Here is a 26,776-nt window from a genome sequence, read left to right as displayed (position 1 = left end):
GGAAACACATGTTGCCAGTTTATTATTAAGATACAACTCAGGAACAGCCAGATGAAAAGAATCCAAAAGGTGAGGCATGGGGATGCTGTCACACAGCATTCTTGCCCTTAACAAACCTGCCATCTTCCCAGCACATCAATGTATTACCAACCAGGAAGATTTCCAAATCTCCTTGCTCAAGAGTATTTATATCCATACTGAACCCAGTAGACACAAAATTTTTTAAAAGAGTATTTACATCCCAATGTCCAGCTCTCTGCCCTTCCTGGAGATTGGGGAATGGGGCTGAAAGTTCTTACCTTCTAATCACAAATTTGATCTTTCTGGTGGCCCCGCCCTGAAGCTCTCCATGGACTCCACCCTGACAGACTTCATTAGCACAAACTTAGGTGTAGTCCAGAGGACTGTATAGTTAACATAACAAGAGACAGTCATTCCTATCACTTAAGAAATTCCAAGGGTGTCAGAAGCTCTGTGCCAGGAACCAGAGACAAATAATATGTTTTTTATTATATCACATCCACTTGTAACAGCCCAATGGATTCTCCTTGCCTGTTGCCTAGACAAAACCAATTTATAAAGACAGAGGAATTGTAATAAAGAAAGGATTTATTTCAGGCATAGACAGCTGAATGAGAGACCAGTTTTATTCTTACTCAAATCAGTCTCCCTGAAAACTCAGGGATCAAGGCTAAGGATAATTTGATGAGTAGGGGATTGGGACGTGGGTAGTGCTGATTGGTTAGGTTGGAGATGAACTCATAGGGATTTGAAGCTGCCCTCTTGTGCTGAGTCAGTTCCTGGGTGGGGGCCACAAGACCAGATGAACAGTTTATTGATCTGGGTGGCTCCAGCCGACACATTGAGTTCAGGGTCTGTAAAATATCTCCTCTTGGGTTTTGCAATAGTGATGTTATCCCTAGGAGCAACTGGGGAGGTTTCGAATCTTGATGTCTCTGGCTGCATGACTCCTAAACCGTAATTTCTAATTCTGTGGATAATTTATTAGTCCTATAGAGGCAGTCTGGTCCCCAGGTAGAAGGGGGTTTATTTTGGGAAAGGGTTGTGTATTAGTTCATTTTCCTGCTGCTGACAAAGACATACCTGAGATTGGGAAGAAAAAGAAGTTTAATCGGACTTACAGTTCCACATGGCTGGAGAGGCCTCAGAATCATGGCAGGAGGCGAAAGGCACTTATTACATGGCGGCAGCAAGAGAAAATGAGGAACATGCAAAAGCGGAGACCCCTGATAAAACCATCAGATTTCATGAGACGTATTTATTACCTCAAGAACAGTATGGGGGAAAACACCCCCATCATTCAAATTATCTCCCACTGGGTCACTCCCGTAACACATGGGAATTACGGGAGTACAATTCAAGATAAGATTTGGGTGGGGACACAGCCAAACCATATCAGGTTGTTATCATCTTTGTTTCAAAGTTAAACTATAAACTAAATTCTTCCCAAAGTTAGTTTGGCCTATATCCAGGAGTGAACAAGGTCAGCTTGGAGGTTGGAAGCAAGATGGAGTCAGTTAGGTCAGAACTCTTTCACTGTCATAGTTTGCTCAGTTACAGTTTTTGTAAAGGCAGTTTCAAATTTTTGGTCTCCTTGTCTAAATTGCTCTCTTCTGTGTGGCTGCCATGCCCCAAATCTGCAGGCTTATTGTTTTTATTAACGAATACCTTAAGTCAGTGTTAAAGTAGTTAAATAAAGCATTTAAACATCACTGAAATTATGAAATAATACAGAGAGTAAGATTTAAAGATATAGCATCTACATATAATTAATTGCATAATCCATTAACATTTAACTATTATAAATCATTCATTGACATATCCTAGTTTCTACAAAACTTTAATAGATTTAAACTTAATGGAATTTTCTTGATTTTCCTGGGACTTGTTAGTTGCTCTTTTTAATTTACAAGTTTCTGCTTTACAACTGTCAATGCTTAATGTCTATTTTATGCTTTGAGTTAAAATATGTCATTGATCATTGTTTATTACTGCTCTTGAGGCATTTTTTCTGTACTTCTGAACAATTCTCTGAATATTCAGGCTTCCTTCCTCTTTCTGCTTCAATTTCCAGTCATTAACAACAGCAACAAATAAACAGCAAACAAAACAAAACAAGGAACCCCAGATCACACATACTATATTTTCACTAATGTGATCTTCCATGACTGTTTTTTTCCAATGAAAACATTTTCCTCTACCTGATCACATTTTTTTGCCTTAGCTGTTTGCTCTTTGGAGTCCACATCTGAACTAATTTCTATTTTAAATGGAAAAGTTGACCTTTGAATTCATGTACAACTCCCATGAATTCAAAATTAGATAGCTCTGTACCCTCAGGAGCTTAGTGCAAGAAATAAAACATGGCTGGGCTCAGTGGCTCACACCTGTAATCCTAGCACTTTGGGAGGCTGAGGCAGGTGGATCCCTTGAGTCCAGGAGTTTGAGACCAGTCTGTGCAACATGGTGAAACCCCATCTCTATTAAAAGACAAAAAAAGAAAAAATTAGCTGAGCTTGGTGACATGCACCTGTAGTCCCAGCTGCTGTGGTCTCAGTTACTCAGGAGGCTGAGGTGGGAAGATCTCTTGAGTCTGGAAGGCTGAGGCTGCAGTGAGCTGTGATTGCACCACTACACTCCAGCCTGTGTGACAGAGGGAGACCTCAAAAAAGAAAAGAAAAGATAACACACACACGCACACACACACACACACACACAAAATGTATACAAATGTAACATCTCAACACCTTTAAATACATTTATATTTTAAAAGTCAGAACAATAAATTTATGATAAAATTCCTGTGAGAATAATGAATAATTTATAGATTATTTTTAAGGAACAAGTCGATTATCATCAAATTTAACTTACCTGAGGATCAGGGAATAACAGCTCCTTCCTAATTGTGTTAAGGTGAGGATTAAATGAGATAACACATGCAAAGTGTTTAGCAAAAGGTTCATTTTGATTAAGACTTGTGTATTCATCTACCTAATCAACATGTCTACTTGAGAAGTCTAAAAGACATCCCAGGTAAGACTCTCCTAAGACTAGTCTCAGTTTGCTCTTCTTTTGATCTTCCCTGTCTGATATTGTTTGGCTATGTCTCCACCCAAATCTCATCTTGAATTGTAGTTCCCATAATTCCCAGGTGTTGTGTGAGGGACCCAGTGGGAGGTAATTGAATCATGGGAGTAGTTACCCCCATGCTGTTCTTATGATTTTGAGTGAGTTCTCATGAGACCTGATGATTTTACAAGGGGCCTTTCCCCTTTGCTCGGCACTTCTCCTTCTTGCCACCCTGTGAAGAAGGTGCCTTTCTTCCCCTTCGCCTTCCGCCATGATTGTGTTTCCTGAGACCTTTCCAGCCATGCAGAACTGTAAGTCAATTAAATCTCTTTCCTTTATAAATTACCCAGTCTCAGGTATTTCTTCATAGCGGCATGAGAACAGACTAATACACTGTCTCAATAAAGGGCAACTTTATTATTTCCAGTTTCTTAATCTGAAAGAACTTGGAGGCATCCTTGAACTTTTTCTTTCTTTCCCTTTTCCCTCCTACTGGCTAAATTCAAATTACGCCCAGAATCCCACCTTTTCTCTCCACATCCCTCACTACCATTCTGTCCAAACCACTAGCATCCCTAGCCTGCATAATTTCAAGAGCTTCTTAAACTGTCTCAGTACATTTACCCATGCTTCCCTACAGGCTGTTCTAAACCTACCAATGAGAATGTTCTTTCCAAACTATGTCACATCATATCCCTCCTTTGCTGAAAACCCCCATCCACTCAGAGTAAAATGCAAAGTTTTTACAATGCCCACGAACCTCCTTGAGCTGGCTCCCTTTTACCTTTCTAGTGTAATCTGCTACAACTCCCCTTCTCACTCCCCCAACTCCAGCTGTATTTTCCTTCTTGCTGTATGTCGGAAAAACCACACAAGCTCTAGCCTTACAGATTTTGCATTGGCTACCTTTACAGGGAATGTTGTTTCCCCAGTAAGCCACATGGCCCATACTACACCTCTTTCATGCCTTGCTTAATTGTCACCTTTCAATAAGTCCCACCTTTGATCACTCCATTTAAAATTGCAATTCCCATCTCCCCAGCTAACACCTCACAACCCTGATTCCACTTACATTGCTCTATATGTCTTCTATGACACCTATTACCTGTTAAAATGCTAACTAGACAAAGAACTACTACAAATGGGAAAGGGAAAAGACACCCATAATGAAAAATCAGTCAAGAACCAGAACGAACAATTATAGAAGAGAAAAGCAAATGAATAATGAACATACTGAAATATGATCAATATCACTGGTAATTAGGAAAATACAAATTAAAACAATGGAATTCTTTTGGTTGGCAAAAATACCAATAACACCTAGGACTGACTTCAGTTGTAGGAAAATAAGAATTCTTACACATAGCTGATAGAAATGAAAATTATTGTAACCAATTTAGAAAATAACCAAGAAGCACTATTAAAAGTTTTAATGTCCATACCCTTGGACTCAACAATCTAACATTGGTAAATTTATTCTATATAAATAAAATACTAGTACGTAAGAATATATCTAGACAGGTATTTCTATTGTGCATTAATTGTAGTGACATCAAGAGGAAAAAGTAATTAGAAACAACTTGCTATTCCAGCATAGAGAAATGATTTAAGTTGTGAACCCTGAAAATCTGAGACAGGTCTCAGTTAATTTAGAAAGTTTATTTTGCCAAGGTTAAGGATGCACGCCTTAGGAGGTCCTGATGACATGTGCCCAAGGTGGTCAGAGCACCATTTGATTGTATACATTTTAGGAAGATATGAGACATCAATCAATATATGTAAGACAAACATTTGTTTGGTCTGAAAAAGGCAGGACAACTTGAAGCGGGGAGGGAGCTTCCAGGTCATAGGTAGATAAGAGGCAAATGGTTGCATTCTTTTGACTTTCTGATTAACCTCTCCAAATGAGGCAATCAGATATGCATTTATCTCCATGAACAAAGGGGTGACTTTGAATAGATTGGGAGGCAGGTTTGCCCTAAGCAGTTTCCAGCTTGACTTTGCCCTTTAGCTTAGTGATTTTGGGCCCTAAGATTTATTTTCCTTTCACCAAGTAAATTTGGTCCATTCATAATTTTCAAATATTATTTGGCTATTTAAAATAATTAGAGCAATATGTATGAACTGATGGAATATTCAGAGATGTTTGCATAAAGGCAAAATAACCAAATAATTAGCAGAGTTATATATAATACAATATTTGTTTTAATATTAAATATTTAATTTATAAAATATATATATTTTTAAAAGAAAAATATTTTGTGTATTATATATACATATATTGTATATATACTCTACTTATATTTGTATAAACACAGAGACAAATATGGAAGAATGATGTTAATACTAATTATTAGAGTAGAGTGGAACTGAAGGAAGCATAAGAATATTGTTAACTTTTTGTGTTCTCTAGTGTTTGCTTGTTAAAATGGGTGTATTTCTATAATGTAAAATATCCATTAAAAATAAAAAAGGCTACTATTTGAAAATACATGGTCCAATAACCTGATAAATAAGTGTATGTATTATATCAGATGACCTAGATTGTTTTGAATGTTTTATTTTAATAGGTTTTTGGGGAACAGGTGGTGTTTGATTATATCAGTAATTCTTCAATGGTGAGTTTTGAGATTTTGGTGCACTATCACCCGGGCAGTATACACTGCACCCAATGTATAGTCTTTTATCCCTCACCCCTGTCCCATTCTTTCCCCTGAGTCCCCAAAGTCCATTGTATCATTCTCTTGCATTTGAGTTCTCATAGCTTAGCTCCCACTTGTGAGTGAGAACATATGATGTTTGTTTTTCCATTCTTGAGTTACTTCACTTAGAATAATGGTCTCTAATTCTATCCAGGCTGCTGTGAATGCCATCATTTTGTTTCTTTTTATAGCTGAATAGTATTTCATGGTATCTATCTATCTATCTATCTATCTATCTATCTATCTATCTATCATCTATCTATCTATCTATCTATCTATATCACATTTTCTTTATCCACTCATTGATTGATAGGCATTTGGGCTGGTTTCGTATTTTTGCAATTGTGAATTGTGCTGCTACAAACACGCTTCTACAAGTATCTTTTTCATATAATGACTTCCTTTCCTCTGGGTAGATATCCAGTAGTAGGATTGCTGGATCAAATGGTAGATCTACTTTTAATTCTTTAAGGAATATTCACACTGTTTTCCATAGTGGTTATTGTAGTAGTTTACATTCCCAACAGCAGTGTAAAAGTGTTCCCTTTTCACCACATCCATGCCAACATCTATTATTTCTTGATTTTTTTGATTATGGCCATTCTTGCAGGAGTAAGGTGGTTTTACATTTTGGTTTTGACTTGCATTTTCCTTATAATTAGTGAACTGAGCATTGTTTCACATTTGCTGGTCATTTGTACATCTTCTTTTGAGAATTATCTATTCATGTCTTATGCCCACTTTTTGATGGGATTATCTGTTTTTTCTTGCTGATTTCTTTGAGTTCCTTGTAGATTCTGGATATTAGTCTTGTGTTTCATGCATAGATTGTGAAGATTTTCTCCCACTCTGTGGATTGTCTGTTCACTCTGCTGATTATTTCTTTTACTGTGCAGAAGCTTTTTCGTTTAATTAAATCCCATCTATTTATCTTGTTTTTGTTGTATTTGGTTTTGGGTTCTTGGTTATGAAGTCTTTACCTAAGCCAATGTCTAGAAGGGTTTTTCCAATGGTATCTTCTAGAATTTTTATGGTTTCAGGTCTTATATTTAAGTCTTTGATCCATCTTGAGTTGATTTTTGTATAAGGTGAGAGATGAGGATCCAGTTTCATTCTTCTGCATGTGGCTAGCCAATTAATCCAACACCATTAGTTGAATAGGGAGTCCTTTCCCCACTTTATATTTTTGTTTGCATTGTCAAAGATCAGTTGGCTCTAAATATTTGGCCTTATTTCTGGGTTCTCTATTCTGTTCTGTTGGTCTATGTGCCTATTTTTATACCAGTACCATGCTGCTTTGGTCAGGTCACTATGGCCTTATAGTGTAGTTTGAAATTGGGTATTGTGATGCCTCCAGATTCATTCTTTTTGTTTAGTTTTACTTTGGCTATGTGGGCTCTTTTTTTTGGTCCCATATGAATTTTAGGATTGTTTTTTCTAGTTCTGTGAAAAATGATGGTAGTATTTTGATTTGAATTGCACTGAATTTGTAGATTGCTTTTGGCAGTATGGTCATTTTCACAATATTGATTCTACCCATCCATGAGCATGGGATATGTTTCCATTTGTTTGTGAGATGATCTAGATTTTTATCTCAATGCTTCAAAATAATGTGACATGTAAAATAAATTATATGATTTGAATGTTGGAGTTTAGGCAGTTTCCTTGATTTACATATGAGGAAAATGAGATCCTCACGTACTGATACATAGCAGATTCTTGGTATATAACTGTTGAATAAATGAATATGTGTGTATTAATTAATATACAAATGAATGAGCTAAGTAATTGCCCAAATCATATCTAGTTGGTTAATCTAGAATACAACTCTTCTGATTCCAGGTCCAGGGCTCTTCCCATCATGACACAAGCCTGGGAGAACAACATGCAGACATGTATTGCATGAAGCTAGATAGGTTTAGCTAGAAAACTCTTACAAACTTTCTAGCTCTAAATTTGCCTAAGGCAAAAATCATGATGCTCATGCTGTAGAACCATATTTATGTCTTCTTAGAAAACCTATTGTCTTTTATTTTGGGAGTTTTGTTTGATTTTGAGACATACAATATAAAGCTTAAAAACTAATTTTAAACACATGAGATACAAAACAATGCCTAATAACCAGATGTTCCACTCTGGAGCCTGCTGCTCTGTAAGAAGCCAGCCATTGACCACACGCCATCTTGCATAGAACGTCCTCATGGTTTCTGCAGTAAGCCCTCCTGTGGTCCTTCCAAGCACTAAATAAAGCATCAGTATGGCCACCCAGTTGTCCCCTTTCATGGAACATTTGATTAGCACGTTTTCTGGACTTTCCTCATACCTCAAAACTTTCTTTCCTGCCCCCTACTCATCCAGACTCATCAGAAGCATCCATTTACATAGCTTAGAGTCCATTCATAAATTAATCATGGTTATTGCAGCCACCAAAGTTCCCCTTGACCTTCAACTCCTACTCTCTTCCCCAGCACACAGTTCCACTTTTGCTAATATTCAGAGTATCTTACCAAAAAGTGACCTTTACTTTCACTCTCACCAAGCAGATCCAAAAAGCCAGTTTCATTTTGTGACACTTCCCTCCGGGTTTATTTCTACCCATGATAAGTGATTTTCCAGTACAGTTTTGTTTGTTCTCTTAACAGAGCCTGAACAGAGGACTTGAAATGGCCAGCTGAGCTGGGATTCCAGAAATCTGCTGGATAAAAAGGAATAAAAAGCTCTCTGAGGAAATTAAAACAAAAATAAACAACAACAAAGAATCTGTTGAAAAAAAGGTAGCCAAGGTGCCTGATTACTGGCAGTAACTTCAGGATCATTAAACCAATAGCTTTGGCAGTAAGTGTTTGCCACAGTTCTCTTTGAACTAGATTGTTCTATCATAGGAAAAGATAGCAGTTTGTTGGTGATTACTAAAAGCACCACAGGAGTCCGCTGGTCAGGGCATGTGTGCTCGGGGGTCTCTATGAATCCAGAGACTGCCAGGGACCCCACAGCTGCCAACTGTCAAAGCTCTGCGTAAAGATGAAAAACGTTGCTCAGAAGTGTGGAAACCCCCTCGGCCTGACAAGTTCTAACTAGGTACAGTTTTGAGACATTGTGTCTAAATAAAGTCTACTAAGGGCCCTACTATAAAGTTTTTGAGAAATCTTGGACTGTAAATATTCCTCTTCTTAGTGGATTATGCAAAAGGGAATTTGTAATTTTGTAGCATCTCTGTTGAAACTCTTCTGCAGTTGTCTCAGTGAACCCATTGTTCAGCATTCTCAGGGGTGGTTGGTGTTGCCTATTTGGGTGAGAACCAAGGCAAGAGGAAGCTCCTTTAGCATGTCTGTGCCCATTTGGGGGCAGTAAAGGAACCGAGTGAACGTGGTCACAGTGTTGCAACATACAAAAGAAAGAAATGCCAAATGCCATCTCAATATTGACAGGGAAGGGCTCTGCCTCTGACCGTGGTTTTTGAGGGGATGCAGTTCCCAGGGCAATGCTAGCTTGCATAGTGCCTTTGTGTAATTGAGAAAAAAGCACTCTTTCTTCTGGGCATATACAGCCCCACACGAGGTCTCTTGGCTGGGCAAGTAGAGAATGGGCTGTATCCCAGCCTTTGCTCCTAAGCCATGTGCTCTTACACAGCAACCTACACAACCGTCCTCAGGTACCTACCCTGACAAGTTACCTACTCTGATGCCACTTGAAAAGATTAGGCTTCCTTGGTTTCCTTTCTTATCTGAGGGTACCAAAAGAATGATGCCTCTCTTCTGGGCATTGTGAATTTGTGTTTACATGATCAGCTTTCTCTTCTCCAGGCCATTCTTCTTAGGCTGTTGAAGCTTGGCGCATACACTATTCTTAATTCCAGTGAAGAATAAAGGAATGTGGGAGATAAAGATCAATTCAGTGATAAGCTTAATCTCAGATCTCTCAGCTTGTCATGAGATGAAATCTTTAATCAATAGTTCCCAGGCGTCACTTCCTCCTCCCATTCATTGATCCCTGCTCATAACCAGGGCCTTTGAAGACCTTGTTTTTCCTACCCATCTACGTCTGCCAGAAAGGGGTATTTCTGGGCTAGAAACATAGTAATATTGTTTTCTTATAGACCTCATGTCCGACTTCTTTTAAGTGCAAACTGCTGTCTAAGTAACAACTAGCTTTATAGGTATATCTTGAAGCTTAGTGTGCTGCAGATATTATCAGTACTTTACTAACAGTTTCCCAGCTCTAGCATCCATCCCTTCCCGGTTCCCTGAAGTTGTATCGCCAACATTTCCATGAGTGTGTCCCAGGTTTCCCTAAATTTTCTGGTTTTGTTTTGTGTTTTGCTTTGTTTTTTTGTTTCGAATTATCTGTCCCCTCTTTCTCCTTGCTCAGTGCTTTCAACTGAACCTGCCGTGTCACATCTGAGTTTTCTCAAGTCCTTTTGTTTGTTTGCTGGGTTTTAGGATTTCACTAAACTTCCTCTTAATTGTTTACAACTTTGTATCTCTGGCCATCAAAGAGGATCTATACCCTTTTCAAAGATCTCTTTTAAAGGTTTATATGTTAAAGGCAGCCTCTTTCTCATTATCCTCTCTAATTCTTCATTTTTATTTAAAAATTTTAAATACCTCAGAGCTATATGTATATTTTATGACAGCTCAGGCCATCATTACTTTGAAAGAACAGCTTGTTCTCATAACATATTCCATGATTTTGTTAACACTCTCTTTGAACTTATATTTTCCAGACACATAAACCAACTTTTAAAAATTTTGCCTTAAGGCAACCCATCTTCTTGATCAGTTGAGTTGGCGTTCACTAGATCTTTCAAGCCATGTTTATTAAGGAAGTTGAGGGTAAATTCACTATAACTTTGTTTAGAGGCAAAATAATGCTATAGTTTTTGTTGTTTTTAACAGAAACCTTGAAATGTAAGCTCCATGAAAACTGGGATTTTTTTTCTGCTTTGTTCATTGACATAATATGCTCACCACCAAGAAATGCATCTGGCCCATAATAGGTGCTCAATTTTTATTTGCCAAATGAATGATAAAATCTAGTCACTGAGAAATTTTGCACTGTATCTCTGTGAGAATGATTTCATAAGCAAATAATCTAAATGCCTTGTAAACCTCTTTGCACCAGAAAGTTTATGCTATATATATATCAAATCCATATGTTTTGGGTTATTTTCTTCTCTAAACGCAATTCTTTACAATGAAGGTCATGTGCTACTTTTCAGCCTATTCCTATAAATTTGTGCATTGTCTCTGTAGCTTATTCCTTTTGCTTTAGCATTTTGGTTTGAAAAGTCCTAAAAATGTCATTGCTTACTTTCCCTTACAAGTAATTTCTAAAAAAAACAAGAGTGAAACTTCTCCTAGCCAAGGTCCTTAAGAGAAAACAAATATTTATACTCACACAGAAACACGTCTATTATCCGCATCCTCTTGTTCTTTTCTAGGATCTATTTTTAAAAACATGACAAACATTTTCATAGTTACTCAATGTTTAAAATTGCCTTTGCCTGTAATATCAGTGAATCTTTCATATGTGTATTTATTCAGTCAAGCAAGATTTGTCATTAAAGAAACTTTTCTTTCCATAGTGCAAAACACTTGAATAGTGGTGAATCTATACCATGACATTCCACTGCTCACTGATAAGGGCTTTGACTTTCTTATATGGCTCTCCTTATTTACAAGAATAATACCAACAAATCTTCATTTCTCTTTCATGGTGGCTAATGTATTTAGAGGAGGATTTCTAAATTTGCCCCCCAAATTTCTTCAGAATTCTTGGATAATTCCCAGTTTTTTGTTTATGTTTAGTTTTCTAGCTAGGTTTGGAATTGATTTACATGTTAAAGATAATCTCTTTCTCATTACTTTCTTCGATTCTTCATTTTTATTTAAAAAATTTAAATACTTCAAATGTGTATTTTAGCTTGAACTTAGGTGTTCTTTTTTACTGAGACAGAGTCTCGCTCTGTCACCCAGGCTGGAGTGCAATGGCCTGATCTCAGCTCACTGCAATCTCTGCTCTGCCACCAAACTCAAGCGATTCCCCTGCCTCAGCCTCCCAAGTAGCTGGGATTACAGGCGCCTGCCACCACGCCCAGCTAATTTTTGTATTTTTAGCAGAGAAGGTGTTTCACCATGTTGGCCAGGCTGGTCTCGAACTCCTGACATCAGGTGATCCACCCGCCTCGGCTTCCCAAAACTCTGGGATTATAGGCATGAGCCTCCATGCCCGGCAGGACTTAGGTGTTCTTAAAGAGAGCATTCATGTAAGAACATCCAAAGTCTTTAACAGTTAAGCTAAACAACAAGTTTCTTAACTCTTAGCAGCTATCTACTTGTTATTTATGAGTACAACTTTTATATTGCACTGATAAATAGCCCACTGCTTTCTAGTTGATTTTTTCCCATTTTTGATGTATTTAACATATTGTATTTAAGTTCATTAAGACTTTGAGTCAAGTCTATTTGTGTTTGTTCTTAAATGCTTTAAACTGAATTCTTATTCTACCCATGGTTCTTTGAGTAAAAGAAGGAGAATTTTGTTTCTTATTTTTTTAATGACTGATGAAACACTAATCAGAAAAAATAAAATATAAAACACTTTTTATCTCTAATCTCAATTTTAAAAATACATATATAAATAGAAAGGAAATAGAAGCAAATCTATCATAATTTTATTTTAAATTTTCTACATTGAAATTGTATTATTATAACAATTATTATAAAAATCTTTATACAAAAGATTAAAGTACTTGTTTTTTCTGTTTATTTATTGATTCAGCATTTGTTGATCCTTTGCTAAATATTTATAGTTATCTTTGGTATTAATGTATATTACTAAGCAATTGTTAATTTTTTTCATCTTCAAAGCTGTATATACTTTATATCTCAGGTAATTTGTAATTCTATTAAAAAAATAAATGTGACAAATTCTTTGGTTTCCCAAACTGGGAATTTCACATTTAATTGTTATGATTTCTATCACATAGTCAACCACACACAATTACTTCCTATACCAATTGCAGAATTTTAGCTCTTTAGAGCCAAATATTATATTCATCCATTTATTTTCTTACTTAAAAAAAACTATACTTATTACAGGAAAAAACTTATTAAAAAGACCTACCTCTACCATTATCACTAGTTGATCTGTCTTAATTCTTTACCTTTAGCAATTTACAAACACAGGTTTAAAATGGATTTTTATCACAGTATTAGTTTTAGACACAAAAGCTATAAAAAGAAAGTGTTGTGGACCTTGTCAATTTATTTCTGAGTACAGAAAATGGATCATTTATTCCTGAGTAAATGCAGTGGTTAAGAGCTCACCGTGAGCAAATTACTTAATCTCTGTGAGTCTCAGTTCCCTCAACTCTAAGAATAGGGAGACAGTCTCCACCTTAAGAGGGCCTTCTGCAGACTGAATAAAATCAAGCATATGGTGTTTAATGCAGTGCCTGGCTCCATGAATCCTGCCATCACTGTGACTAGTCTGGGCAGGAGGTCTGTTTGTTTGTATGTATTTCTACAAGCATCAGCAACGTTGAGTGTAAATGTCATTTATTTAGCAGAATGCTACTGCTTCCCATTCATCCTATCGTCACTCACAAAACCAGTTCACTTCACTCCCTGCTGGTCCCTGTTCTTACTACCGAATGCTATCAGCCCTGGTCAGTTTATTTCTGAAATGCCAGCTATAGTGAGACTTGCCGTTGCTGCCAAGTAATCTAACTTACCCAGTTTTAGGAATTTGTCTTCTAGCCTTTGTATAGCTGCATTACTACAAATACTAGATTTACTTTTATGTCAATCGTATAAAGAGGATTATGAAGAACAACAAACAATTTTATCCAAATAACTTTTAATTTCCTGGTCTCTCACATTGTCATGACCCTTGTTAATTCCCATCTGAATTCGATTGTTTGACATGTTATAATAAACAAAGAGAACCCAATGTTTTTGACATTTCACCTGTGAAAAAATGGTCCACTCTCTATAATCAGAAATAAATAAACAAGATCCATAATACTTGGGTTTTACAACTTTTCTAGCCAAAGGTAATGCTGTGATACAATTCCATTTTAATCCATGTGATGCTGTCTGATGTCAAGGCTCATACTGCTGTTGTTTAAAGAATAATTTTAAAAATTCTTCATTTATATGCACATTTCTTCCTTTTGTAATCCCATCTAAAATTATGAGCATACTGACAGTTGATTTTGAAGGTGTATGGGGGTTACACAAAGAGGTTTTTAAAAAATATTTATTGACTTAATTGAGAAGAAGTCTTTTTTTTTTTTTTTTTTTTTTTTTTTTTTTTTCACCCAGGCTGCAGTGAAGTGGCACAATCTTGGCTCACTGCAACCTCTGCTTCTGGGGTTCAAGCAATTCTCCTGCCTCAGCCTCCTGAGTAGCTGGGATTACAGCCACCTGCCACCACGCCAGGCTAATTTTCGTAATTTTAGTAGAGATAGGGTTTCGCCATGCTGACCAGGCTGGTCTCGAACTCCTGACCTCAGGTGATCTACCCACCTTGGCCTCCCAGAGTGCTAGTATTAGAGGCGTGAGCCACTGCACCCTGCTGAGAAGAAGTCTGTGTCTGTGTGTGTGTACGTTTTTTTTTTTTTCTATTGTTCATGGATATTAGCACTGACTCACATTTCCAAAGGCAGGTTTCTATAATCTGAGGATTCCAACAGAGCCTATTTGTTTATTATGAGAAGTCCGCAGGGAGGTGAAATGCCAGCCATTAAGCAGAGCAAAGATGAAGACACTCAAGGTTTAGGGGTTTTGTTTATTTTGTGTTTTTTACTATTTGAACTTTAAATATTGTAGTGAGAGTATTTCATTTCATTTTCTAGAATCCTTGGGCTAGAATATGCCATCACAGTAATACGATGCACACAAATGCTCTTCCTCCACATCCTTTTAGAAAAACAAAACAAAAACTAAATCATCTTAGTTGCTCTGGTTTGCACTAATTTCGTAAACCCCAAGAAAGATTTATTGGTCTGCATCTTAGTTCCCGCTACATAATGAAATGCTAATTTCATTTTTATAAAATAATTTCTACATTGAGCAAAAGATAATTTTAAGATCAAATCAGATCTTATTTTTTAGGTCTAATATTTTAATTGCTTTTTTGCACTTATAAAATAATTTTAAACTTATCAAAAATTTTTAAGAAGTGTACAAAAATATTTTTTCCTCAGCCATTTGGAAATAAGTTACCATTGGAAGTTTAAAGTCTGCTTTGTGAGAAAGAAAAAAAATTTAAAAAGGTACCACTGGATGATTCAGTATGCATGTCCTATAAACAAGGACATACCACAAGATAACCATCAAAATCAGAAAATGAACATCGATACAGTACTACATCTAATCTTCAAACCCCATTCAGGTTTTGCCAATTATCCTATTAATATCCTTTGCATAAGAAAGGCTCCAATCCAGGATCTTACATTACATTTAGTTTTCATAAATTTTATTCTCTTACAATCTGGGTCAGTTTCTCAGTCTTGGCTTAACTTTCATGACCTGACACTCTGGAATATTATAAGCTTGATATTCTGTAGAATGTCTCTCATTTTTCTTTTGGCTAATGTTTTCTTGTAATTAGACTCAGGTTGTATAATTTTGGCAAGAATATCACAGATGTGAAACTTTTTTTATGCATCTTGTCATATGATCACAGTTTGGATTTTTCTCATTACAGGTGATTTTAACCTTGATCATTTGATTAAAGTGGTACCTGCCAAGATTCCCCAATGCAGCGTTATTCTTTTACACTTCCCCTAGTATTCACTACATACTTGGTGGTGGAAGTATGAAATTATGTAAAGATCCCATTTCTTATCAGATTTTCAGCCACCAGTCTTAGCATCTATTGATACTTCTTACTGAGATTATTACTATGACGGCTGTCAAATAATGATTTTCTAATGGGATAATGTTCTCTACACTTATCAGTAGGCATTCTAATGTAAAGAAAAGCCTTTTCTTATCCCCATTTATGTTTATTTTAACATTTGCATCAGTATAAGTTAGTAATTCCTACTTTATTTGATGAATTATCATGTATTCTTATTATTACATATTTTGAGATTGAAAGTATGCCATATTTGATCAATTCTTTGAATCCTGCCTAATTTCTCGCACAAAAAGAAATTCCAGGCTCATCAATTTCACATCCATATGGAGATCACAGAAGAAGAGAATGAATATGGATTATTGCAATTTTTTATAAAAATGAGCTTACATATGACAACATAATGTCTCTTCTCATCTCTGATAGCATGTCCCAATCCTTTTGTATAGCTGATAAAGCAGAAGCCACTTTTTGTCAGACCCCTTGCATTAGTTTTGTTAGAGATGGTACAAAATATTCTGAATCAAATCATGATCAGTTGTTATTATGTATAGGGTAATTCTACATATATATAAAATGAGAACTGTTTCTGAAAAGCTTCTACAGAGCATATAGGAGGAAAGTTATTGGATGTAAGTCTATTATATAAATGTCCAACAATGATTGCAACTTAAAAACCAACTTTATTAAGGAATAAATAATTGTGCTCACTTCAGCAGCACATATACTAAAATTGGAAGAATACAGAGGCAATTATCACGGCCTACATGAAAGGATGCAATGCAAATTTGTGAAGCATTACATATTTTTTTTAAAAAGTTTTAACATAAATGAGACAAAGGAAATGAGCTAAAATTATTACTCCCATGTACACCACAAATTCTCTACACCCATACCCCTTCTCAGGAACTCAAAATTCAAAATGAAAACCTTGGGGAAAAGCGCAAGCAATCTTAGAAACTATTTTCGACCTGAACTGAGTGCAGAGTGCCCTCTAGAGGCGTCATTAAATCAATGCACTCTTTCCAACGGCAGATGAACTGTTTGAAGCTTTTCAGAAGCAGTTCTCGTCAAATAGGTAGAATTACCCTACACATAATAACAACTGATCATGATTTGTTTCAGCATATTCTGTACCATCTCAAACAAAACTAACGCAAAGGATCTGACAAAAAGTGGCTTGCGCTCTATCAGCTACACGAAAGGACTGGGAACGTCTCATCAGAGATGAGAAGGGGCGTTAACGCTGTCCCATGACATTTTGTAAGCTGTTACGACGTCTTCCAAATATTTCACGCAGAAAGAATGTCTTCAATAATTTACTCCATTATTTCTTAACATTCCTTAACACCCAGAGACAGTTCAGGCGTCGACTGAGATTGGCAAACTGCTTCAGCGGTCAGACTTGACTTGGCTCGGCGTCTCCTTTGTGTATGCACACGAACTCAAAAGACTCTGGTGAGGTAGAATCAAGACTTGTAATCATGTCTTGAAAGGAAATTCCAGTACAGACGTGAAAAAAATGCACATTTAAACTGTTGTTTCAAATAAATGTTATTTAATGATTAAATAGAAAGGTAATGCATTTCTATTATACAATTTTTAGACAGCTCTTAAATATATGGTATCTAAATAACTTAATATGCCAGATATACTCATAAAAATTATGTCTTTCTCACCACCTTTGTCATAATTTCCAAAGATTTGAATAAAATTATTTTTATCAATGGCTGTGTCTTAAAGAAAAAGTCCTTTCAAATATTTGTCCCAATGAAACTCAGCCTTAACAATATTGGTTTGGGTTGAGAGAATAATTTTAAGATAGTAGTGTCTTGTTATATGATAATAATCTTTACTTAAATACATAGTTAATAAATAACCATGAGATACTTGGGAAAATTATTAGACATGACTCAAAATTTAGTCTTCTCATATTTCTAGAGAATGTCACAACTTGGAACTGTACCTGTCTAAAATTCAGGTAGAGATTTGAGAGAAACATTTTGATAAGTTAAAGGACAACTATAGTTGACACAGGATGTGGTTACATGAGGTGAATGTATCAGACATAACTTATATACTCCACTTCATTTTGCAACATAGACACAACTGTAAAATACATCATTTAAATGTTCTTGTTGAAATGTCTATTTCCAAGAACACTAACAATAAAATACATAATTTTTCTGTGCATGTATAGCTAGTTTAACTTTGTTCTCTTCCAGGTGTTTATCAATAAACCCATCTGAGTGTATTTCTACTGTAGAACAACGGTGCAAAAGCATTAGCAGGTGATACAAATGTTAGATCAAGTGCCAAGTTTTTCTTCACCTAAATATAGGGGCTCAGCTTTGTTCATAAAGTTGATTAGGAGCCAATGTTTCCTATTCTCTAAATCTTTGTGCATCCCTTATAGTCTCTGCTTCTTCACGAAAATAGAATTTCAAATAAATAAAAATAACCTTAATGATAGCATGCCATACTAAAATAATAATAATAATAACAACAACAACAACAAAAACAAGGAAGCTTCCCTCTGTTGGCTCAAAATGCTATTAAGCTATGTTCTTCCTGTGTCCCTGTCAGAGGGTAAATTTTGTGTAATTTTCAACTTTGGAATAAACGGTAGTGAGAGTAACAGTGTTTGACCCTCTTCTTAGTTTTGTCCTTTTTCTCTACTAGGGTCCTGGCTCCCTGGGTAGAAGATCACATCTTAGCATAACTTGGTCTTCCAGGCTTACCTTACCCATGAAAACTAATATGACATCATTTTTCTTTGAGCTTTTATGAAGAAACTCTCTGAGAGTTTGTTCGGGGAGTATTGAGCTCAACACTTACCTTCAGTAAAGGTTCTACCCTTATTCATATTCATTTCGAGTATTGGCCTGACTACAGCTTTAATTCCAGGGAACTTGGAAAGGACTTCTCAACTCCAGTATACCTCCAGATCCCTGCTCACTGACATTGGCATTCTATGGCTTGTAGCAGACAGGTGTGTCCCCTGTTATGCAACTCAACTGTTAAGCCTTTGTCAGCTCCTTTTCCCAGCAGTGGATTTACTGAGGCTGAGAAGGAAAAACATAATATGGATAACGTAGATGGAGTGCATCTGAGGAAGACAGGGGAACAACTTGCACAGGACTTTTTAATGGGAGCTTCTCCTCTTCCAATTTAGATCTAGTTATTCTTGTCAATTTACTCTCTTGTCAAATACTTAATAAGTATGTGAGGCTCTGAAAAATACAATGATTAGCAGGCTAAACCTGTCTCTGCCTTCGTGAGGTTTATAATCCAAAGGATACTAAATATGAGTAAACACACCAGGAAAAAAGGCCAAGATATGCATGTATCAGAATATCTTCTGTTAAAACACTGTGTTTTCAAAAGCTCTATATTCTGTTTTAATCTGTCACTCTGTTTTGTGAATGAGATTGTTTCACCCGTGCAGAGCAGTCCCAAGAAGAAGGCCAAACCTACGTCAGCAGGATGCCTGTAGGAGGATGTGGTTTCTACACAACTCTGTTCACTCCTAACCTCTCACTGGGGCTAGCACCAGCACCTGCAGCCGCACTCTATCTCTGCTCCAAACTGCCTCCTCTGCCTGCACGGTCCTCCTGGGCACAGCCACGAGAGGTTTGGACCAGGTTTGTGGCATCAGTATAGTGAGCTGGCACATCACAAAAGCAGGGAGGAAATAAACAGGGAGCTAGCCAAGAATGCAGATTGAGGGCAGTAACAGAGCCCAGGTTGATAAGAAACATTCTCCACCCCATTCTCTGGGCTTTCATTTCAGACACGCGAATACAATTCTTCGATATCTATTTACATTTTTAAACCACACAGCCTTAGGTAAAACTTTCGAAATGTTCCTTCTTGTCCGAGGAAAATGTTACTTTCAAAATTCTCTCAGCAAACCCTCTCTCTTCTACTACACTCTTAAGCCACAACTGTTAATATTTCCAATTACTCAAATAATTAAGACACCTGAACTCAGTCATCTAAAACACACATACCCAGAGTAATTTATGAGTCACTTGTTTCTTCCCAAAATCACCGGGAGCATACTTAGAGTAAATCATAGTAACAAAAAGTAAAACCTAAAAATTGCTGCTTGATTAGCATCTTTTAGACAACACTTCTCATTCTGGGTCACCCAGATTCCTGATGTTTGAACATCTGGAAGCATTTCCATTACAGAAGAATCCACTGTCAATTCTTCCTTTTCTCATGTTTGAAGATGAGCTTTGTTCTCCAGGGTCTTTCCTGAAAATAATGGTTTATGACATAAGATCAAAGCAGAAAATGTGACCTTGGTAATGGACTGGAAAGAAATGTGGCATCTGAGGTAGGTGAGTGTGTGGAGGAAGAAAGAACACTAACATCCTAAATTCTTATTCTGGCTTTGCTGTCTATCACTTAGCCCCAACTGAGCCTCATTTCTTTGTTATGTTAATGCAGGAGGTCAATTAAATGATTTTTCAAGTTATTTCTAAGACTGTGGTTATGTGTTTTTCCTATTGAATGTAATTATTTTCCTCTAGAATTTACACTACTTGCCAATACTAATGAGGCAACCATACCATGTAACCATAAAAACCAAGTCTGGTGGTTTGGGGTTGCATGCTCACCAGGCATCATTAGTGTCAACTCGAAATTCAGTGGTCTTAAAGTACTGATATCCAGGGGTGTTAATGTATAATTTACAAAAAGCTAAAAACATGATGTTCACGCAAACAAAATGAACCCATCTCCAAGGTTTTATTCAATGTATTAATTAATGAGGTATCCTGAAACATGAGACAGCTAATTTCAGGAGCATTTGAGGAGCTGGGTATTTATACGCAATTTAGTGGAGAAGTGTTAGAATAGGATGATTAGATACAAAACTGCCATTCAAGGCAGTAAACCATAACTTTTAGATTATCTTCTCTACCAGATAGGATTCTACAAGTTTAGAATCCTATTGATTTAGGTTCTAATCAACTAGTAAAATTTAAATAAGCAAACTTTAGATGAGCTCATTAAACAATGACATTCAACAACATATTGGACCCTTTAGATAATTTTTTGGAGACTTCTGTACTGGAGACCTTTGAACAAGTAACAAAAATATGAGGGCTCCGAACACCTGAATATCATTGATCTCTTCCTGTGTCCTCTCTGGCTGCTCACAGAGATTACAGGGCAGATTGTTATTTCCCAATGTTCGTCTGGGAAAAACAGTTCACAATAATACATAACTTAGGGGAAAGTTTTTTTTTTTAAGTTTCATTGTCAAATTGGTGAAACCTACTATCCTATTGATAAAATCTAATTCATATTAATATCATTTCTATTTAATTTCTATGTTGATTTATTCTTGTGAGTGAAGGGCAGGAAGGAAGGAGGTTTCTGCCCATGTAAGTTTAAAATAAGCTGTGAAGAAGCCAAGACCCAACAGGTATTTACTGAATTTCATTTATTTCTGTCACTCTCACCTCAAACTCTTAGCCTAATAATTTTGCCTCCATAATTCTCTGTTCATTTATAATTTAGTCAAGAGGCCCCCTTAAATCAAGATTTTAGTAATAGTATTTGGTTCAAAGAGTCATTTCTGAATTTTTATAATTCCTGCATGGTTAAAAAAAAGGAAAGAAAGAAAGCATAGTAAAAGTGTACTCTTAGACCAAAAAGAGTAGTCACCTGTGAAAGTAACTAAAGTTGGGTCAGGGCTTTTAAGCTTTTGAGAGGTCCAGAACTTGCTAGAGACCCTATCTTCAGGAAGAGACGATAAACACATAGCACACATATTATTTTGTATTTAATTTGACTGAATGCCATCCATGGACTTAGCTGCACTGACGCTCAAGCTTCCTATCTGAAAAATATGTATGAGTAAGAGGTAGGGCCCAGAGCAGAGATCATTGGAGCCATAACTCTCAATCAGTTGAGCAGATTCTTGGAACAGATCCCAAGGTGGGAACAACTATGTACCCACAGAACTAATGCAAGGATTATATAGGATCTGCTCTATTGGTGTTTAAAAGTTCGGTAGGGTGTTTTTTGTTTGTTTGTGTTACCCTCGGGTCATAGTGTTGTATTATGAACACAACACTGTTGGATGCAATTATTAAGTGATCTCAAGAAAAAAGGAGGATTTTTCAACTTTAATTAATTCTGCCTCTCAATTGTCAGAATGTTGAGCTTTATAGGAAAAGATGAACTTTGATAAGCACTTTCTTCCGTGAAATAAATCTAGGTCAAATTGAAATTTATGAAACATAATTAATTTCACTAATTCAAAAGAGAATGTAAAATATTTTCATGTACAAATTCCTACATTAATTAAAGAATAATCTAAAAGATTTCCTAAGAATGTTATAAAGCTCAAGTTGGTGACATAATTCTCATTTATTTGAGGTGTGACTAAACTTCTTGAGAATATTTTGAACCCAATGAACATTTTTTTGTGCTTTTCTTTTCTTTATGGTGGTATACTAAATTTATGGCTCCTACTTTCTAAACTTGTTTGTTAGACTGTTTGGTAACTATTCCAGACCCTCAGAATAATAACGATAGCATCAATCACAGAGCATCCATGGCATGCCTGGCACTGTGCTAAGCATTATACATATGGCATCACTAATCCTACTGTCAGCATCACAATATTACATTGTTTTCCTCTGTTTACAAAACAGGCCAAAAAGGTTCATAGAAGCTAAAGGACTTACACTAGGTCCCACTGTTATGTCCAACTCTAAAAGCGTGTTGATTTTCTACTGCATCACAATGCTTCTTTCAGAGGGTTCATATGCAAGTTCTGAGGCATATTCGTTATAGTGACAGTGACAATGTCAATCACATTGGCAATGAGAAAAGACAGTGAGTGCAAGTCCTTACTGTGCTACAATCCCTGGAGCTCCACCCCTCCTGTGTCCTTTCAGTTCCCAGCTGGATTCCTGAGTGCTCAAAACCTATCCCTCCCACAGTGGTCAGCACTGACACCCACTCTCTCCATAGGTGTGACCAAAGCCCCCACGTCTGGTCACCACCATATGGTTCTCTTTTTCTTTGCTGCCACTTCTCCTCCTTCTGTAGTGACTGAAGTTAGTGAAGCTGTAGTCACCACGCTGAGTCTCACTGTGCGCCAAGCCCAGAAAACCACTATCCTCTTGAGAGCCCGTCCCTCTTTGGTTGTGGTCCTGAGGGACGTGTGCTGAGCCAGGTTCATGTGAGAGGATGCAGGGCCCCAGCTCTGAGGCTGAGCCTTCACCACTCTGTCCAAATGAAGAGGGAACAGTAACTGCTGGCTTCTAACATGCTCGCCACTGAAGTTGAAACAATTTTAACAGTGATGACTGCATGTGATTATTTCTGTGAAAAGTCAGTACCTTGCAATAATGGATACTCAATTGTTGTTTAATATCAAAGAACACATATAATACAAGTAAAAAAGAACAAGGCAGCCATGAGGGCAACACCAGCTGAGCTTGAGTGTCTGTTCTGAAGCTCCTGCTAGTGTTTCCTTGCTTACTGATTTGTGTTTTGACTTTATCAGTCCTATGAGTTTGAGTTTATTTACATACATTTTAGATAAGCACTTAATTTATTGGTTAGATTTGAGTTAATAATTAGGTATTTTGAGTTAAATCTCATCCTGGAGTCATATTTACTCAATAACAAACCCTTATTGATGTCCTACTGTGTGCTAAGAGACTGAGCAGTGAATAAACACAAAGGACTTTCCTCTTTCCTGGGACATAGATGGGGCAAGGGAGGAGAAAAAATAAACAAATAAGAAATCAAAATAATAAAAAATTCAAAGAAGAAAATAAAACAGAATTAAGGGACAATAGTGATGGGGCTGAGAAATCTAGTTCAGATAGGTTAGTCAGCAGAGGCTTTCATGATAAAGTGACATTTGAGCCAGCACTGAATGAAGTGAGAGAGCAAGTTTTGCAGAGGAAGAGCAAACACCAAGGCCTGGAGTGGGAACTGCTTGGTATGTTCCATAAAGTTTGATGATGCAAACGTGTCTGGAAGAAAAAGAGCAGGAAGGAAGAGAGTAGAAGGTGAGACTAGAAAGATAGCAAGAAAACGAGATCATTTGAGGACTTGTAGATCATGATGAGTTTTATCTCCAAATGATCCTGCCTGGGATTGAAGTGGTTCAGTAACCTTTCTGTCACAGAGGAAGGTAGGACCAGAAAGTCTTGTGACATCTTGGCAGGCAAGTCTGGTTCAGAATAGGTCCGAAAGCTGCCTCAAGAGCTTAACATTTAGACTAGTCCAATTCTGTTGCTACTTGGGAATCTAATTAACCTGAAGGATTTAGGGCAGCTAGTAAACAAATTTTGTGACTTTCCTCCTCACAGGTTTGTGGAAAAAACCTGAAGATAGGTCCAAACTCATTGTTATGCATATGCCACCTTTTGCACCATGAAGGATTTACCATAGACCCAGCAGCCCATATTTTACAATGGGATCATAAATGGCACATGATGTACAGATATTTCACAGCCTGAAAGAAACAATATAAATATGAAAGTCAAGGTGCATATATAGGGATTTTTGATTATAGATAACAGAAACCAAGCAAAGCTAGCTTTAAAAATAATGAGAGCGGATTCATTATAATGACATGGAGTGTTTCACAGAATCTAAAATTTGGAAGGTAGTCAGGCCTTAGAAGGGGCTGATTCTGAACTAGAAAATTGTCAGGACTCTCTACGTCTCTCAGCTCCGCATTTCTCTACCCATATGCTTCATTCTCAGCTCGCTCCAGACACAGAGGAGAATCCCACTGGCCAAACTGGGATCAGTTGTTTACTCTTGGTCCAATCAGTTATAACCAAAAGGCAAGTTCAAGTCATATCAATGCAAACATGGCTGTCAGAGCCTACTCCTGTGAGCTACTCTCAACAAGGGTGGTGGATTGAGCAGACAACCCTAGCAACCTCTGCCATACAGGCATTTGATTAGGCCATCCATCTAGTTATTTATTTTATTTGGAGACAACTTTGAGAAGTACTCCTGCAAGAACTCCTCCCTCAATCCAAGAGGTTATTTTCAGAGGGTGAGATATGCTGAGGCAGGCAAAATATACATATACAGAGAGAGAGAGAGAGAAAAAAAAATCACACAATTAATGCATTTTTCCTTGTGAGTTGTGTTTTTAATGAGAAAATTTCTCCATTATACCAACATCGTATAAAGCAGTAGTCCCCAACCTTTTTGGCACCAGGCACTGGTTTCATGGAAGACAGTTTTTCAATGGACTGGGGCAGGGGGGTAGGATGGTTTCAAGCACATTACATTGACTGTGCACTGTGTTAGTATTATTATTATATTGTAATATATAATGAAATAATTATATAACTCACCATAATGTAGAATCAGTGGGAGCCCTGAGCTTGTTTTTCTGCAACTAGATGGTCCCATCTGGGGGTGATGGGAAACAGTGACAGATCATCAGGCATTAGATTCTTATAAGGAGCAGGCAGCCTAGATCCCTCACATGTGCAGTTCACAATAAGGTTCACACAACCTAGACCCCTCGCACGTGCAGTTCGCAATAGGATTTGCTCTCCTATGAGAATCTAATGCCACTGCTGGTTTGACAGGAGGTGGAGCTCACAGGGTAATGTGAGCCATGGGGAGGGGCTGTAAATACAGATAAAGCTTTGCTCACTTGCCTGCCTCTCACCTCCTGCTGTGTGGCCCTAACAGGCCCCAGACTGGCAGTGGGGGTTGGGGACCCCTGGTATAAAGGAAAAATAAAAATTTGATTTGAGTAGGAAGCTCTGGTTTAAATCTTGGTGTTATCAGCTAATGGCCATGTGACTGCGAGCAACTCCCTCTGGGAAGCAGCTGGACTAGATTCTCCTAAGGGGGCTTCCAGATACTCTTCAGCTGTAATATATTATTTCCATTTGGTGGCAAGTAGCTGCTTAGGGATTTGTTTTCAGGTTAATTGAAGACATACAGCAAAAATGGTTGAGACAGACTGTGGAATTCTACAGGTCTCAGTTTGATCTTGGCCCTGCCGATGTTTCAGTTTGACTTCACTTAAGTTAGTAAGTTAGTTAACTTCCTAAACTCAAGTTTACTTACCTGTCTAATGCCTGGGACAGTGACTACTTTAATAGGTAGCTGTGCACATTAAACAAGAAAATGCATGAAAGAACCTGGCTCACTGTGAGTGTTCGATTCAATTCTTGCCATTGTTCTCAGACTGAAAATTCCTAAACTTGTCCGTATCTTCCTTTGTAAGGGAAAATTAAATTCGAATGCTCTTTCAAAGTGCTCTCATGGCATGGACTAATGAAAACATAATGAGATTAGAGTTTGGGAGATCGTAGAGAAGTATCATACATAAATAACACCTCCGTGTCATCCATAAACTCACTCTACGCCTGAATAATTTTTAATTACCTTTGTATAATGTAACTTTCCCATGTCTTTCTGGGCAGATGTGAAAGCATGGAGCTGGACAAAAGAATCCAGGATCTGATTGAGAGAAATGCTTCTCCTCATCCAAAACGGTTCACCCCAGAGGCCATGCCAACTCACAGAAATCTATGTTCTCCAAAGGTAAGAAAACACCTTTTTTCTCCTTATCTCGATGTACCCTTCAGCAGTTTATTCATCAAGAAGAATTTGTGGGGACAGTCCCCAAGTCATTTACAGTCAGTCATGTACTTCCTTGTCAGCTGAGAGGATAAAGTGAAGCAGTATAAAACTTCTCTCACACGGCCACTTCCTGTTACTAAAGAAATTCTTCAGCAGAAGAATTTGCTGGCACTTTCCAGTTTAAAGTGTCCAGGCAGCTGTGACTACAAGAAGGTGAGGAGATCATGGTACTAGAAAGAATGTTTAATGCAGGGACAACTCTTTCCTGGGAAGAATTAACCCATTTAAATTGGGTTACCAGAATCAGCACAACTCATGTCAACGATTTTTTGGAGTTGTTTTTGTTTCGTTTTATATTTTTGTAAGAAAAAGCAAGGTTTCACTGATTAAAGGAGTGGTTTGACTTTGAACTTCCACTTGTTTCAGGGTATTTGTCTATGGTGCTTTATATAAGCAAATAAAATTCAAGGGTAGCCTCAAGCTAGGAATTTTACAGATGACTTTCT

General features: G+C 37.2%; 1 protein-coding gene and 1 non-coding gene across 5 annotated transcripts in view; both read left to right on the top strand.

Annotated features, from left to right (window-relative positions):
* TNIP3 (TNFAIP3 interacting protein 3) overlaps positions 1-26,776 on the top strand; it is a 96,471-nt gene that overhangs the window by 18,009 nt on the left and 51,686 nt on the right. For 2 of the 4 annotated variants that reach the window (XM_032171845.2, XM_058435817.1), the window contains exon 3: positions 26,111-26,231. In XM_032171845.2, the coding sequence (XP_032027736.1) occupies positions 26,111-26,231 (121 nt within the window). Of the gene's footprint in view, positions 1-26,110; positions 26,232-26,776 lie in introns of those variants that run through there. The other 2 variants (XM_058435819.1, XM_058435821.1) reach the window with 1 other exon arrangement.
* LOC116466150 (U6 spliceosomal RNA) lies at positions 16,363-16,469 on the top strand. Its single transcript, XR_004247402.1, has one exon. It is a non-coding gene; the product is annotated as a U6 spliceosomal RNA (small nuclear RNA).

Source organism: Hylobates moloch, unplaced genomic scaffold, assembly GCF_009828535.3.
Source record: "Hylobates moloch isolate HMO894 unplaced genomic scaffold, HMol_V3 SCAFFOLD_3, whole genome shotgun sequence".
In the NCBI taxonomy this organism is placed as follows: Eukaryota; Metazoa; Chordata; class Mammalia; order Primates; family Hylobatidae; genus Hylobates; species Hylobates moloch.
Note: the sequence above shows the minus strand (reverse complement) of the source record. Positions and strands in the feature narration are given on the sequence as shown.